The sequence below is a fragment of the Athene noctua genome, chromosome 14 (genome assembly GCF_965140245.1).
Source record: "Athene noctua chromosome 14, bAthNoc1.hap1.1, whole genome shotgun sequence".
Lineage (NCBI taxonomy): Eukaryota > Metazoa > Chordata > Aves > Strigiformes > Strigidae > Athene > Athene noctua.
The window spans coordinates 5,635,358-5,651,919 of record NC_134050.1 but is presented as its reverse complement, the minus strand read 5'-3'; the positions used below and the strand labels follow the sequence as shown (position 1 = coordinate 5,651,919).

Below are 16,562 nucleotides of genomic sequence, written 5' to 3'. Positions count from 1 at the left end.
AAGCTGTAAGGACATGCAGAGTTATGCCTGGAATCTCTGGCTTAATTTCGAGGAGGCACAGACAAGAGCAGCGCTGCTACTGCTAACCACGGATGCCTACCTGACAGATTTATGATGAGATTTCATGTGCCCGTCTGGCTTTCCTCTGTGTCCCATGCTGCACAAACTGAATTTAACAGCTGGCAAATAGGGTCCTGCGGTCCCTGTGCTTGCTAGGCTTACCAGAATAAAATATCTGGCTATCGAGGCCTCAATTCAGAGAGTCACATGTAGGTTTTTAGCTTTTAGGGAAACTGAAGGTGTTGCATATCGTAACGGAACATGCAAACCAATGCTTTCCCTCAGTACCCTGTTCTGAGCGTTTGCCCTAGTTTCCCCTTGGAAAACAAAGCTGCTGTTTAGCATTTCAGGTGATGAATTTCCATTTCACTAGACAGCTCATTTGCAGCAAGACTTCTGAGAACAGGAACGTGGCTTATTCCTCCTGAAGCACTAAGCAGAAACTACCAGTTGGCAGAATTTAAGCATGGGGGTCATCTACACCACGTCACGCCTTGCAGTGAGCTAACAAGAACTCCTGTTTGATCCCTACTACATCTCTAGTCAAACGTTGCGTAGCAAGGCAAGGAGAGCTGGCTGCAGGCTGCTGTGCCCTGCCTTCCCAAGAGGAGGGGACCCTTTGGTTTCTGAAGCTGCATCCCCGCGGCCCCTCTCCTGCCGGGACAGCTCTGTGGGAGACCTGTGTGGCTCAGAGCTACGTACCAGCAGCTATTAGCGAGACTGGATGAGCATGTCTGAACTTATATCCCCTGAAATGGGGAGGTGAGTACTCCACACCAGCACAGCTGGCAGCAAGGAGAGGAAATTTAAAGAAAGAAAAGGGTAAGATAATATGGCTGTTGTGAATAATTCAGTTGAAGCCGAGTGAGACTTTCTTGTGCACCTTTCAGAATTAAGTAGCCAGACTATGGCATATCTAAGGCTAATGTGACAACCAAATCCAAGGGAATAATGGCCAAGAGATGTAAGCAGCTGGGAGACAATTTGACATCAGATGAAGCGAGCACAGGTCACCTTATTGCTGCATGCCAGCATTGGCAGGCACCTTCTCTTAGCAGGGAGATCTGCACCTACGCCAGCACCACAGCCATTTGACTGTACCCTCTGGAGCACTAGCTCCAACAGGGCAGAAAGCATATTAATTTACAAGGTGCTGTAGTGATTTTTTTTTTTTTTTAAATAAACCTATTCCTGTTTTTCTCCAGACAAGTGGTGTTGTTCTGCACCACATGGGGATTCAAGGATGGTGATTTTGCTTGTACCAAGAATAAAACAGGCCAGAGGAACAACAACAAAGAAGTTGTCTGTGTGCTGTTTGTTCAAGTAAATGTACTTCTTGGAACTAAGCACCACTTTAGGTATGCATTTGTTGTTGCTTATTCCTGCTCCAAAAGGGTTGGCTGTTAAAGGTGGGGACATCCATCCTGCTACGAAAAGGCAGCAACACATAAGATGCAGTTGTCCCACATCACATCATCTATACTTCACTTTCAACAAAACTCACTAGATTCGATCTTTTCACATTTCTCAAAGCTCTGTCGCATACATCCTTCAGTTGAGTTTTACAGCTGCACCAATCTGTGCGTGTATTATGCGTGAGTAAGAGCAGAGCACAGAACCAGGAGTCAAATGGCCTCACTGGGCCATTTACATGGATGTAAATTAATTTGGCAGCACTATTTTCGCAACACAAACATGGCTGCAAATACCTTGTATTGTCTTTAAATAACAGATTCCCAAAACTGGAGTCCAAATATAGCGAAACTTCTATGAAGTACCACGCTGGGGTTAGAGCAAAAATGAGTCTCTCAGCAGAGTGGTCTTTAGTTAAAGGTCAGAAAAAATTATAATTGGAAACCTTATTAGGATAATTTAAAATCCTCAGTGTAGATGCCAGTTGAAGGAATATTTAGTGCGGTAAGTACCTAAGCTCTTATTTAGAGTCTGAGTAGTTTTAAAGGCTATTATAACCAACATAACACAGTAGGAGAAGATAGTTTGGTTTATGTACATGAACTGCAGCTTTAACTTGGAAATTCCAGTACTTTATAGACTTAAGCTAGACCAGATTGTTTGCTCGGGGTCTTTTTTTAATAAAGGGGATGAGGGGATGGTAGAAGGAAAGGATTATTTTAGCAAGGGGAAACATTTTCAGAGTTCCTGCTCTGGAATTCTTTACTGTGAGACCAAGGGAGTTTATTCGGGTTCGGAGGAAGAGAAGGAAGAGCCTTGTTTCACTTTGCATTAATGGGTGAGAGCAACACCTGTACTGGGAGCTCAGGTTTCTGCTAGCTGGTAGCAGTACATACAAACAACTTTCTTCTCCAGACGTTTTAGCTTGGATTTTCTGAGCCCGTTTTTATTCTTGCCATTTGCCTGGCCCTATTGGAAGGGCCTCTAAGGCCAGTGGCAGCCTTCTCCAGCGGCGAGGTGGTACCAGCCCCGAGGGGGTGGACAGGACAGCCCCACCACAGCATCCCCTGGCCACGTCAGGGGTTAAAGGCGGCTCCCTGCCTCTTCCCACCGCCTCATGGGTGCTTCGCCCAGCTGGTAGAAGCAGAAAGGAGGGATTTAGGGAGAAGCCTTGCAGCTCTGTGCCAAATCCTCCTCCTCATCTCCTAAAATCCCTGCGTGAGCAAACTGGCAGCAGTTACATGGATGAGATCAGTGGTGTCTGCTGCAAGCCGACAAGGCTGAGGGCTCCCGGCAGCAGGGAAGCCCTCGCTGTCTTCGTGGCCCTCCTGGGCACTGGGGAACTACTGGGAATTGCCACTCCTTGGTTCCCTCTGAAGGTTATTCCTGTGGAGCAGGGACCTGCAGCAGCAGGGGGGGTGCCTGCAATCCTATATGGAGTCATCAGCACAGCACCTGCCTGACCAGCAGAGGCAAACCAGCAGTACCAATAGCTGTTTTACACCTGACTAAACACATATAGAGATCTGTGACTTCAGTATGGACCCCTGAGAGAACTGGGCAGGTTGCAAAGAGGTTTTAGAGACTCACCCTTGCTCAGGAAAGCAAAAATCAGAAGCTATGTGCTGTTTCCCTTAGCAGAGAGTTGGTGCAGCAAAAAGTAGCTTACCTCCAAGTGCTTTCTACCACTGTCTAACAGGATGAGATTCCAAAGACTTGGTTTCCAGAAGCATCTCAAATCCCACAGGTGAATCCAAATCTTGCCTGAGAGAGTTGAACCCACTCATGTCACCTCCAGGCCTTCTTCTCCCACAGGTATCAAAAAAATATGCTATCAGTTTAACACCATCGACTTACATTAACACCACAGTCTTCGACTACCCAAAATGGTAGCAAGTGGTTAAAAAATAAATCCCCTCCAAAAGAAAAAATTCAGAAAAATCTTCTCCTCTTCTAAAACACTCCCCCACAGAGCCTTTCCCACTTTAAAATAGCTTCTTAAGGTGAGGCTGTGGTGCTCCTTATATTTACTCCCAATAAGTGCATCCATTCCTTTTTAATTTTAATTGCCCCGCCAGAAGGTGTCTTCTCAACGAGATCTTAATTAAGAGAAGTAGCCTGTGGAAGCAGTGTATTGGATCCACCTGGGACAAATTGAAATAAATGTCCTCCCCCTCTCGTTGCCCTTCACTGTAGCCTTGATATTCACTTCAAAAATCTTCTTTTACTGTTTGCTGTTGTTTTCTGGCTGAGTAATTTCAAAGTCTAGCTATATACCTTTATTTCTGCTCTGGGTGATAAAAGCTATAGAAATATCTTTCTTTTCACCTGCAGAGCTAGGATTCAGTAGAGCCTATGGATGGATAGTTAACTCCAGTATCTTCCTCTGTAGTTCAGATATGTATGTTCAGGGTGCCCATTTCATTCCCTAGGTACCTATGCCATACATTTAACATGTCTTTAATAACTAAAACCACCTCACCCATCTCTGTCCTACCTAGGGGAGGAGCCAGGGTCCGAGAGGAGCCAGGTCCCACCGCCAGGGGCAGGTGCGTGGTGTGGTAATAACACGGCTCCGTTCTTCCATACACCAAAGATTTTAGTATCTGTTACTGCTTCCATTAACTTATTTTAAGGCAACAATAAAGCAAACAATGTGCATGCATGTGTGTTTAATATACATGATAATCTGCAGAAGCATCATTTCCTTGGTTCTTGTGGAGACATTGCTGGCGCTGGGCTCTCGAGAAATTCACAGCAATGGAATTTTTTAAGGGTTTGGGTTTGTGCTTTTTTTTTTTTTTTTTCCCCCCCTCTTAAGTTATATGAAAGTTTTCTATTCATCATGAAGATTTATTGATTGTTCTAGGGCTACGGGATAATTAAATATACAAAGGCTTGGCAGTTGTAGTAAAGAATATTCTTTTAGAAATGCTGACAAAATGTTAAATACAAGGAATTCCACTCCTAGCACTCTGTGGGGTCATATGTAAGTTCAGTGCAGGGGATATAAATATACATGACACCACTGAAAAGCCAGGTATATGACTGGACTATAGTTATCGAGTTTATGTCTCATTTATCGCTTAGTTACTAAGGTTAGTAACCCCTCCCCCTCACCTCCATTATGCTCATTATTCTACAGCTGACCAAATAATATATTGTGTCATTCATGGGTTTTTACTCTTATGAGAACTTATGTGCTAGAATTAAATGGAAATACGTTATTCAGCAAGTATCCCCAACTTTTATGGGAAGTAAATTCTTGCCACCCCTCCCCTCCCAGTGCTAACTGTCCAGCTATGAAACAGGGGGCTATCTGCCCTCCGAGTGAGATTTTATTGCTAAAATAAAGTAAAAATTGTTTTAAAACAAAGAACACACATCTTTATAGTAAAACTCAAGTTTGTTTTACAATTAGAGAAAAGAGTCACATGGTCCCCCAAAAAACCCCAAGTTTTTTATATATATATATATATTTTGAAAATATATTTAAAAACATAAAAAACTCTATAGTTAAACATATATTATGTTAATCAGTACACTTAAATATAGCTTAATTATATTTACAATATGACGCAGTTGCTTTTAAATTTTAATGCCAATTTCAGTTTTTCTCAAAAAAACATAAAATTATATAAATATACAATAAATATTTATGTTACACAAGGTGAATATTAGAGAACAAGGCCACGGACATTAACTTACAGTTGCAAGAGTCTTTACTTTAACACAGCACTAGGCCTGCTGACATGCATGATATACCTTTGTCACAAACAGACCACAGCAAGAGTTTAATTAAGTGACATGAAATAAAACCACCCTTCCCCCTGCCCCATCTCGGTTTTAACTAAAGCTGCCAAGCCTGTGACCATGGATGTGTTGGGTCAGGCAGGTGAGAGCCATGGGACTGCGGTTTAATTGCGAGTTTCATAGAGATTCATGTATCAACGGGTATAGGATTGGCATGCTGTGGGGAATATCACTCTAGGTTAGCTACAGGAGACAGTTCTTCTGTAGATTCTTGGCTCCATCCCCCCACCCCTGTGGGCTGCCCTTGACTCCTCTGGTCCTACCACCCCCTCCCTGTTTTAATTCTGCCACACCAGCACCACCAGGTGAGGATTCTGAGTTAAAGATATAGCCATCATTTACTTTGGGGAAGGAGGAACCTTATTTCTAGCACGATTTATGCATCAACGCTTCTCTTTTTTAAATTCAATTTATTTGAACTGGGAATTATTTTCTTCCTCTATCTGAATTAGATTACTGTCACATCCTAGCTATCATTTCTTTTTCCAGTCTAGATGAGTGATCTGTTTGCATTCACTCATTAGCATCATGCTTTCCCCTTCCCAAGCAACTAATCCTGGTTTTGAGGGGAGCTACCATTACTCTGCTGTAGTTTAGGAATATTGCTGAGAATAGCTCCTGAGGCATGTTTGGGTTAAATGCAAAGAATTATAATACACATACCGGCCACAGCAAAATGAAATTATCTATTATACCAACATTTAATTTGCGTGAAGAACACTTCAGTTGAAGTTTTGAGCCATTTCAGTAATAATTTATTTTTTTATTTTTATTTTTTTATTTCTGACTGCTATGTGGGAGCCTGAATATTTGCAATTGATGGGGAAGGCTGAAGTTTGACGTTCAGGTGGGTCACACAGCCCTCTCTACTCACTCCTGATCCAGTGTGCATGTGGCCAATGCAAAAGTATTTCATGGTACAGTTGGGATGGTCCTCCTTTGACAGTCAGTTATCCTAGGAAAGGGGAAGTCCTTTTACCCTAAGGAGAAGAAATCACTGATTTTGAAGGTGTCTGTTTGCTTCCAGCATAGGTTTCTACTAGTAGTGACACAAACTAGTGTTACATATGCTCTTCAAAGAGAATTATTGTGGGGGAATCATCTTTCAAATAAACTTTGCCCAGTCCAGGTTTTTAATTCACTTCAACAGCAAGGCAGACTAACGCAGATTCTGCAGCATTCAGAAGTAGTTATATTTTGCAGTATTTTCCTCTTTGTTCAGCTACTTCTCTTCATCTACAGGAATTACAAATATAGCATCTGCCTTCAGTGAGCTCACCAATGAGCTATTTCTGCCTCTCTGCCCACTGTAGTCAGTCCAAGTGCTATGCACAGCTCTCGGGCTTACAACCTGCCTTTTTAGAAATACTTCTGTCAGGATAGTCAGAGGGGTAGCGTGGGGCTAAATACGTCTATTGGAACCTAAGCAACGTTATGCCACCTCCTCCAGCACTTGCTCTTCGCTCACTTCAAGAGTATTTTTTTAATGCCAATACTTGTTTCATAAAATGAGGCTGCCAGCAGAAGTCGAGCCACACCAAAAGAAATGCTAATTGCTTTCAGCTAGAGGCAGGGCTTCCTCCTGCCTCATTCCCTAGGGATTTCCCAGGGCTCCTTCGGGCAGGGATGCCACAGTGGTTGGCACACTGCGTGCTGCTGGCCCCGCTCGGGAGGGTAAGGGCAGCAGGGGATAAGGCAAAGGATGCACAGGACCACAGTGTTCGGGTGCTGACTACGATGTGGATAGTCAACCCAAACCACTCTTACTTGTCCCTGATCTGCCTGAGCTATTCAGTCCCATGACCAACCTGATTTCAGATGCACTATCATCTTTCTAGACCCTTTTTTTTCTGGTCACATTCTTGTGGTGCTTCACCAAGCTGCTTGATCCAAGCACAGAGTCTTTTATTACATGAAAAATCACTGCTCTCAACACTCTATATAATAAATTTTACGTGACAACTCCAGTTGTATGGTAAGTGGAATACTTTAAAGATCACAACCAACATCCTTACAGAGGGAAGAAAGGTAAAAAAAAAAAGAAAAAACAAACACAAACAAACATGGTATAAGCAAATGCAGGTCTCAAAGACAGCAAATAAAAAAAAAAGAAAATAACCCAAAAAAGCATGTTGCCGTACAGTTAAATAAGTGCTGCCTTTAAGCCTGAAGTTCAACAATGTGAAGTGGAACATCACCATTCTTTTTCAGTTGCCTCTTTTTTTATTATTTTTTTGTCAGTAGTTGGATTGCTATTGCAAACACCTTCACAACATACAAAAAACAAATTTGTTTTTAATCCAGAGTAAGGTAATGATTTTTTTTTTCTTTTTCAATCTGATGGGAGTTCAAAAGTAAAAGAGAACAGTAAAACTATGACAACAGCACCTTGACATTGTTTTAATTCCAACGCTATCAGAAGTTAAAAGCAGTAAACAGATATAATACTAACAGGAATAAAGATACTTACTGTCTAAAATGTAAACGGAATGTTTTGGTTCAATTTATTTTTCTGAAAGAGGACAGTTTATCATCAATTCACAATTGAAGCAGCATGCAATTTTATTCTTTTTTTTTTTAAACTTTTTATATTTTCAATTCTTGGCAACGGCGACAAACCACAAAGTTATCGAGGAATGTAATGCAGACTTTTTGTTTGCTTGTTTTTCTTTTTTTTGTTTGTTTTTTTTTTTGGGTTTTTTTTTTTGTGTTTTTTTTTTTTTTTTTTTTAACTTGTGCGCAAATGACTTTTGTTCCCCTTCAGGTCATGGATATGTTCAATAAATAGCTTGTGGAACCACTGTACTGTATAAACTTCAGTTATACATGCAGTCCATAAAATTATTTTTTACCGAATAATTTACCCTGTTATGTATATATACAAATAGATAATTTTGTCTCAATATAATCTATACAACACGAATCCACTATCTTCCCCTTTTAATGGTTAATGTACATACACAGGAAGTGTCTATCCTTATAAAGCGCCAGCCAACTCTCTTTTTATTATCCATGGTGAGAGCTCTCACGTAAGACTGGGTAGTTCGGCACTGGGAGTTCCAGTGCCTCTTGTCTATGCCCCTGCAGCCCTCCTTTGTGTACCCCTTGGGGTTGCATTTGGTCTCATAGAAGTATTGCTTCAGTTGGCCTTTGGGTACTGGGACTTTTTCCAGGACTGTGACGGTCGCCCCGGACATGTCCACTGCAGTCTTTTTCTCTGCTGCCGTCACCCACTCGCTCGTGCTGTCACAAACGCTCAGTTCCCCGCGGCGAGCTGGGTCAGAGTGGCGCCGGACCCTCATGGACATGTTTGCAGCATCCAAGTAGTTTTTGTACTCCTCGAGCAGAAAGAGCAGTGGGGGTTCCAAAGGCACTTGACTGCTTAGCATGACTCGGGATGTGTACAAGTCTGCATCCTTGTTTTCCTCGCTGGGCTGGATGTCCTGGTCCTCGTCTAGAAGCTCCTCTATGACATGTTCAAAAGTGTCCGCCAGCGATGTCAGTCCTCTTGAACCAGCATTGGGCCCATTTAGGCTCTCAAGAGTCCCGTGGGTCCGAAGACCTGGGTAAGCCAAGCTGCCTTGTCCTCTTACACTAGCTTCTTTCATCGGGGCAGCTTTCATGCAACTGAAGTATGAGATAACCATAGTAAGGAAAAGGATGGTCATCACTCTTCTCACTTGGTGGAACTGTTAAGGACAAGAACAAGAACACATTTAACTTACAAGGGATGGAGTAATAAAAATTCACCTGAGTTGTCATGAGACATTATGCATTTCATTCTAGAGAGATCTGCTGCATGCAGCTGCAACTCATTACTGGTGCTAAAGCATGCTCTTGTACAAGGGTGTTCTTTGATTTAGAGTTTCAGATAAAGCATATGCCAAAGCTTAGGCAACACTGATACCGGCAGATCACAGTTCTTACGTGCCAGAGTTTTTCTGTAGTATTAGATTAGATACTATGCAGACTCCTTTATTTATTGACCGATTACACCTACTTCAAGTAACAGCAAAAGCAGAACAGCTATTTAGCAATGCAGCATTTCAGCAATAAAAGGCAGCTTCATAAGCGTGAAAGGCAAGACTTCCATTTCAAATGCTAATATTTGGTTTTTAAGATCTCTCTATACCAAAAATATTTCATCGTTCTATCCACAGAAAACAGCATCAGGATAAATTGCATTTGTAGTTTCAAAGCAATCATCAAAACCCAGGAAGAGGCCATACAATTCTGAGGTCTCCGCAGGTCAACACCTCATCTAAAAGTAGAAAGTATGTATGCATAAATATAGAACAAGAAAACGGTTCAGGACAGTATACTAAATTGGAGCTGGACAGATTGCTTACATCATGTGAATGCCATGGAAGGGACCTGCTGGACTACAGAGCTGATAAGAGCTAGACTGAACTGACAGTACCAAACCACTGTACCGTCCTCGCCCAGAGCCCCAGACCACCTGTTCTCCAGCGGGCAAAGCACCTATTTAAACCCAGTTAAAACCCAGAGCCCAGCATGAAAACCAAAAGCACAACCAGCCCTACTGCCATACTGAAACACAGCAGTTTGCCCATTCCTCTCGCATTCTGCTGCAAGGTCTGGCACATGTGGGGCCATACTTTGAGGCTTATGTGTATGCTTGGCTCTGTCCTCATTGAGCATGGAGGGGTAACACCAGGAAAGAGTGCCAGTAAGAAAACTCCTCACCGGGCTTGGAATCAGCACGACTCATTTCTCTCAGCACTCCCAACAGCTTGGGCTTGTCCTTCCCAAGCGCTTTGCTAAGTCTTGATAGATTGTACATTCCTCGGGGTAGAAGTTGTTTCCTCCTCAAGTGTAGAGTACACAGTTTAGGTACTATTACAGCGAGAACCTCCCAAATCCTGCAGTGACAGAGAGCTATATTCTCCGTCTGATCCCAAGTGCTACTACAACATCCATCACATCCAGTTGTTATTTTTCCTCCTTGCAATCCCTGCTCTCACCAGTTCTGCTTGCTAGAAAGCAATGGCATTGTTCACATTTTTGAAGAAGCAGCTAATGCTTGTTTCAGAGCTTTTGAAGTTCATTCGGAAGTACCTCATACTTGGCAGCGCTCATTGGAGTAAATGCTATTTCTGTTTGCCAACAGGGTGCTGTGTAAAAAGCTTTCCTTCGTCTCCTGCAAATATGCTGTGGGAAACTAGTACTCTTACGACTCGAACATGGAAAGACAATCTATCATAAAACATACAAAGAAAATGAAATATGTACTAGAAAGGCAGTGCCCAAAATGTAGGTCTAAAAGTTTACTTAATGAAGCGGGGGTGGGTGGGAAGTGTTTGGGTTTGTGTCCATGCCCTCCTCACCCCCAGCCCCCTACTAAACAAGATTTTGGCTAAGAGTTCTCTCTACCCCAGCACAACTCTTCCTTCATCCCTCCATCTCTCTTCCTGTTTAAAAGTGTTATTGTGGCATAGATTTATTAAGATTAAACAAACCTGACATCTGTGACTCACAGGAACACAGTGTTTGCTCTAACCATGCAGAACATTAATATTTTGCAGATTTTTTCATCCTAGGATTTTTAAAACATTCCACAGGGAGTAATATCAGATTTCTTCCTCAAAGGGGAGAAAGAGAGACACTGCAGAGATGATTTACAACACAAGGAAGAAGGTTATCAGTCTTCCTTTATCAAACAAGGGGAGACAAGACAAGAGGGAGAATGGGTGGTTCAACTAGCATACAAATGCAGAGCCAGTGGAACAGGCGACAATAATAATATTCATACACTCCCTCTTCTGAGATTTGTTTTATATAAAACTTAAAAGGAAAAAACCTCAAACACCCACATCACACTTTGTGACCACCAGAGCAGTGAACAGAACACAGATCTTCTGGCTCCTAATCAAGTTCCTGTTATTTTTATTAGAGTAGTGCCCAGAGGTCCCAGCCAATAACTTGACTCTGGAGGACAGAGTCTGTCTGAGCACGTAGTACCCCAAAGAGCCTTCCAGTGCAAAAGAGAGAGGACGGAACACAAGAGGCACCAAGACAAGCACAAAACAAAGAGAAGCTTGCACCCATCAGCTAGGTGCACCAGTTGGAGGCTGAACATTTGCTTTTCAAGTTAGGAAGATGAACAAAGGTTAGAAGGATTCCTGGGCCAGGACACATCCTTTGCTATTGTCATCGGGCTGTTCACCTCTCCTGGTGGCAATGAACTTGGAGGGATGTAAAATGAATAGAACTTTGCTTGCTTGGACATTTTTCTTACAAGGAAGGTGACAGAGGACAAGAGAGGTGCAACTGACTTCAGTTAGCCCTCACCACCCTCCACCCATGGTCACCAGATCTAACAGTACTTCATATTTCACATTAAATTAATCCTTCCTTAATCAATTTTGACTTTCATTTAGGAAGGAAACTGCTGTCAAGCTTGATCAATTTACATCCCATCTGCACATACAACTGCCACTATTATCTGCTGTAGCAAGAAACAATGTGCAACTATGCTCTGAAAACCAACAACTTTCAGACAGCCATTATCCACATAACCCACTGGTAATACACACGAAAATGTGTCCCCCTAAAAGCCACCTCCCTCTTCCTCCCATTTATCACTGTAGAAGGGTATGTCAAAGTAAGCTTTAGCAGTGCAGATGCATGGAATACTGTTAGCAGACAAGCACAGATCAAACATCTACTGCTTTGTACAGATCCCAGACTAAGCCAAACTCTGCATGCAGGATGTGAAAAGATTCTTTTCTGTATCTTGACAATGGCTTGAACAATACACACAGTCCTCGTCTTTGGCATCAGGTGGTATCAAGCCATTTAATATGAGAAAGTAATACTTTAACACCTAGGAAATTCCTTTATTTTAGAGGCCATAGCAATTTCTAGTAGCAGTTGCTCAAAAATGTACTAGTTTAGCAAGCTCTAGCAGGGTAAGATGTAAATCTCACTCCGTAAGTAGAAACACACCACCTTTCAGCTACTGTTGAACTGACTCACGAATGCATGGTTCATCTCTTACTTAGTGAGGCAGGACTAATATGTAGCACTAAAAAGGTCATTGGAAACACTTCAGATGGCAGCTGCCAGTCCTTTTACTCTGCTGCCCAACTATCAAACCTTCACTATATTGCAAAGGCTAATGACAGTGCCTGTCCTGTTACAATAAGTGCCTTGTAATCCCCAAACACTAACAGATTATGTACACCCTTCTCATTATGAGCAGTCACCATGCCACCCCGCGGGGAAGTGGAACCAGGGTGGGAACATGGAGAAAGCTGGATTTTCCTGTTTTCCCGGCATGCTACTACTGAGCAAGGTACTGCCCCTTTCCACGCTGGGCACATCTGCCACTACACGGCCTTGCATGGAGATGTGCCAGCATTTCTGTGTACACCCATGCCTGATGCTACCCTGGTAGAATGAGCAACTATTTCCCATGGAGGCTCATCAGTGCTGAGTATTTCTTAACTGGAGCAACCTGGCTTATACTGTGTGTTCTGAGCGGATCTATACAACAGTGCCACACAAAACAGAGTAGCCATGGCCACTTTTAGCCACACATGCAGCTAGAAAAATACAAAACAAAATCACTGATGATACAGCATCAACCTGTAGTCCTATCACGCATTAAATTCCTCCTTTCTCAGCTGTAGGAGGTTCGGGTCTCTACTCCTCACCTTCTAGGAACAACAGCTAAAGGCTGCAGCCCTTTTGCACTCCTCCTGTTCAGCAGTGTCACTGGGCATAAAAGATCAGAGACTTCTCTAGAAGAGGCAACCTTGGTTCAGTTGCTGTCCCATGGACTGTTGTATACACCCACTAACTTGTATAACAGATATATGCTAGCTTCCTCGAGACCCAGACTTAAACTACTCCCTCAGGTCCCCCAAGACATCTGTCAGAAATCACATTTGAGTGATTCTTCCTGAATGGCATCCATTCTCATGGCTGCAAGAACATCCTTCCTTCTCTCACACAGCATAGCAAAGCTGAAGCAATGAAAAGAGGTCACCCACCATGGACCAGATCTCAGGAAGACGTGACCTAGTTTGTACTTCAATGAAGTCCGGACAATTACAGCTAGAATAAGGGCACATAATTGTGGCAGTCGTCTCCACTAATGGGAAGGAGGCTCATTAAATGAAGGTCATGTCAATTATGTACAGCTAGTTTACATATGCAGTCAATTACCTAGCTGTACTATTTATTTCAGTATTTGTATTTAATGAGGATTCACCCGTTAATTGTTTTATTTAATTATTTTTAGTTATTTTAAGCAGAAATCTAGCAGCTTAACAGGTTGTGTTTCCAGCAGAGTGACCTGAGGAACAGCTGTGAACATGTACTTGCTTTTCTGCATCCTGATATGTGCCATGAAAGTTGAAATAACTTTCAGTAGTGAATAGATTCCTAATGCTTTAATCTCCAGAAAGGAGTGTGCGGTGGAAGATAAAATTAGCAGCAAGACGACATTCATTTTCTGCCTTGCCATTTTCTAAGACCTTTATACAAAAGTTCAATTTACTAAATACTACTGAATGGCACAGGCATGAGTTCCCGCTCTACACATCATTACTGGAGTGTGTGAACAGATACCAAAATGGGATGCATGTCAGCACATGATTTGCAAAGACTAAATGTACTGAGAACAAATAGTATTAACCTTTAACACATGCATAACTGGATGTCTGACACACTCTGGTTATCCTCACGGCTATTTATGCAAACTATATAATTACTTTTTATTACTGAAAATAAAGCGCCCTCCCCCCCAGTACATACACATGAACACCCACACCCAATTTGTATTCTTGTAAAGTTGGTGCTTCACGTCAGAAAGAAGAAACCCATTTTATTTTTATTCTACTGTTGGTTTTCCCTGAGGTAATAAAATCTACTTAGCCATAATGCCAGAGATGGCAGAGACTAAGAAACATTTTGAAGACTAAGATAAATAGCAAGCAAATTTACGAGTAGTTTGTAAACTACAACTTTTAACATGAGAAATTTGCTTTCATCTTATGTTGCAAAATATTGCCTATGGTACAGCTTCTGAGAGCAAAGAAACTCCAGCAATACATTGGCTCTGGAGAAGCATGCGTCTGTTTAAAGCACTACAAAGGGGTTTTTGTGGTGTTCCAAGGTTTTATCAGACTCTCTCCACAAGGCATACAAAACCCACAACTTCTCCTGTCAACCAGAGGTGGGAAAGAACCCAGAGAAAATAATGGCAAAATAATAACGCGGTGGCATTACACCCCTGATCTTTCACAGAGTTATGTATCGGTTTCCTACAAACTTTCATCATACCTTTCTGGACCTTCAGTCATGCAAAGAGCATGCTTGCTTCAAAGCTCCAAGAGAGAGAATTCAGCTGCTCTGATAGGCACAGACCAGGCAGTCTCCTCATGACAAGCATGCTTATACTTCAGTTGGCCAAGTGCAGGACTACAAGTTGTTCCCCGGAGGATTTCTGTCGGGTGGATCTCAGATCCACTCTGCCCATACCAGGAAACAGGCGGAGTGAGTTTTGGCAGTAGGTGCAATTGAAGGAGTAGCCGGCCAGACTCACAGATGGTATTGGAGCTTTCAGAGAGACAACACCCATGGAAGAGAACAGCTGTGCACTATTTTTATACTTTGACAGTGGGAACCGATTGTTGAGCCATTGACACCCATAGTGCCTCTCCAGCTCTCTGAGCAGCATCCTGCACACGGGGCACTGGAACTGGACAGGGGGTTACAATCCCTACTGGGAGCAACGAAACTCACCTCCAGAAGGGTACTTGTGTGCCTGCCGCTATACATATCAAACACAATATGCTTTACCACAACATCTTTTGCCAAAATTTCATGCTGAAATACCAAGGTATGCAGTGAAAGCCCACCTCAAATAAAAGCACTACCAGCAGGTTCACTTTTGCTCATCAGGAGTATCATGGGGAGGGCAACATGACACACTCCTATTGACATGCCAGAAATACTGTACAGTAGGGATATGACTTCCAAGCCCAAAAACCCTATGAATTAGCCTATTCCAATTTCAAAATTGACTTCAGGCTTAGAAAACGGCATTAATCTGTTCTAGAGTGTGCGTCCAGATACATTCAGGCCATTACTGTGGTCATTCAGAAGTAACATTACGCAATCGCTGTAAACTGAAAGTTCACCTACAGAATAGGCTAACTAAAGCCTCCCACAAAACAAGCGAAACAACCGCAAAACCATTCCATGAAATAATTACTCCGTGCCCAGATAGTATCTGATTCCACTATGGGAGCAGATAATTAGTTCTCTGAAATAATTTTCTTCGATAGCCACCAGAGCTTTATATAATGTTAATTCAACCTGTGTGCAGAAGAACTTTGGGACAGAACCTCAGACCTCTGAGCAGCATCTGTGGTTTGTCTTCCATTTCCCTACAGCTCTTTGGTATGAAATACTGTGCTGAAGCGTCACAGGACTAAGCTATTCTGCCAAGTACACACATGAAGCTCCCACTGAAGTCAAGGATAATTGGCACCCGAGAGCAGGAACAGAACAGAGCACGTTGCATGCAAACTAGCATGAGTTGGATCCCTTGTACTGTGACATGTGTCCAGCAGCCCTGGAACAACCCAGAAGCTGCTGTACCAGTTGAGCTTGGATCTTACGAGTGCCTATAAACTATTGAACAGCATGTAAAACATCCCACGCACCCATCAGTTCTGCTGCAAGTGGCAAGCTTCCTAGGACCTATAGAACATTATGCACTCAACAGGAACATAAGTGAAGCTTAGCCAAGGAAAATCAATGGTTAAAAAGCACAAGCATCAGATGGAGCAGTTACCCGTGGTTTGGGCAGGCAGTGTTTTCTCTAGGGTAAGGGAGGAGAGCAAGGGCTATACCCATTTGTTGCAAGACTCTTACCTTTGCCGAGACCCTGACTGTGTGTGGCATTGCTGTAAGAGAACACCTTGCTTTTAGCCATAGTCAGTCCTTGAAACGAAGCAGATCAGTACGCTGTGATGTGCATGAACTGGAAACTGGAAATGCCTGTTGTCAGAGCCCTGACAGGTATTAACAATATGCCTGCATTTGCTAGTGGTGTTATCAGTCATCTTTTGGCTGCCCGCCCTCATGTGCACGTTTCTCTCAACACATGCTCAGTCCAGTTGTTAGCACAGAATCTCCATGGAAATACTTTCCCTAGATGGGGCAAGGGATAAAAGCTTACACTGAGGTACCAGAGCAGCTTCTGGGAGTATTCAAGTCCAAAGTTACATGGGAACAAC

General features: G+C 42.7%; 1 protein-coding gene across 3 annotated transcripts in view; it reads right to left on the bottom strand.

The window, feature by feature from the left end:
• Positions 1 to 7,961: 7,961 nt before the first annotated feature.
• Positions 7,962 to 16,562, bottom strand: part of BDNF (brain derived neurotrophic factor) — a 38,373-nt gene continuing 29,772 nt past the window's right edge. For all 3 annotated transcript variants that reach the window (XM_074917985.1, XM_074917986.1, XM_074917987.1), the window contains exon 2: positions 7,962 to 8,975. In XM_074917985.1, coding sequence (XP_074774086.1) covers positions 8,214 to 8,954 — 741 coding nt within the window. In that variant the 5' untranslated portion in view covers positions 8,955 to 8,975 and the 3' untranslated portion in view covers positions 7,962 to 8,213. The remainder of the gene's footprint in view (positions 8,976 to 16,562) is intronic.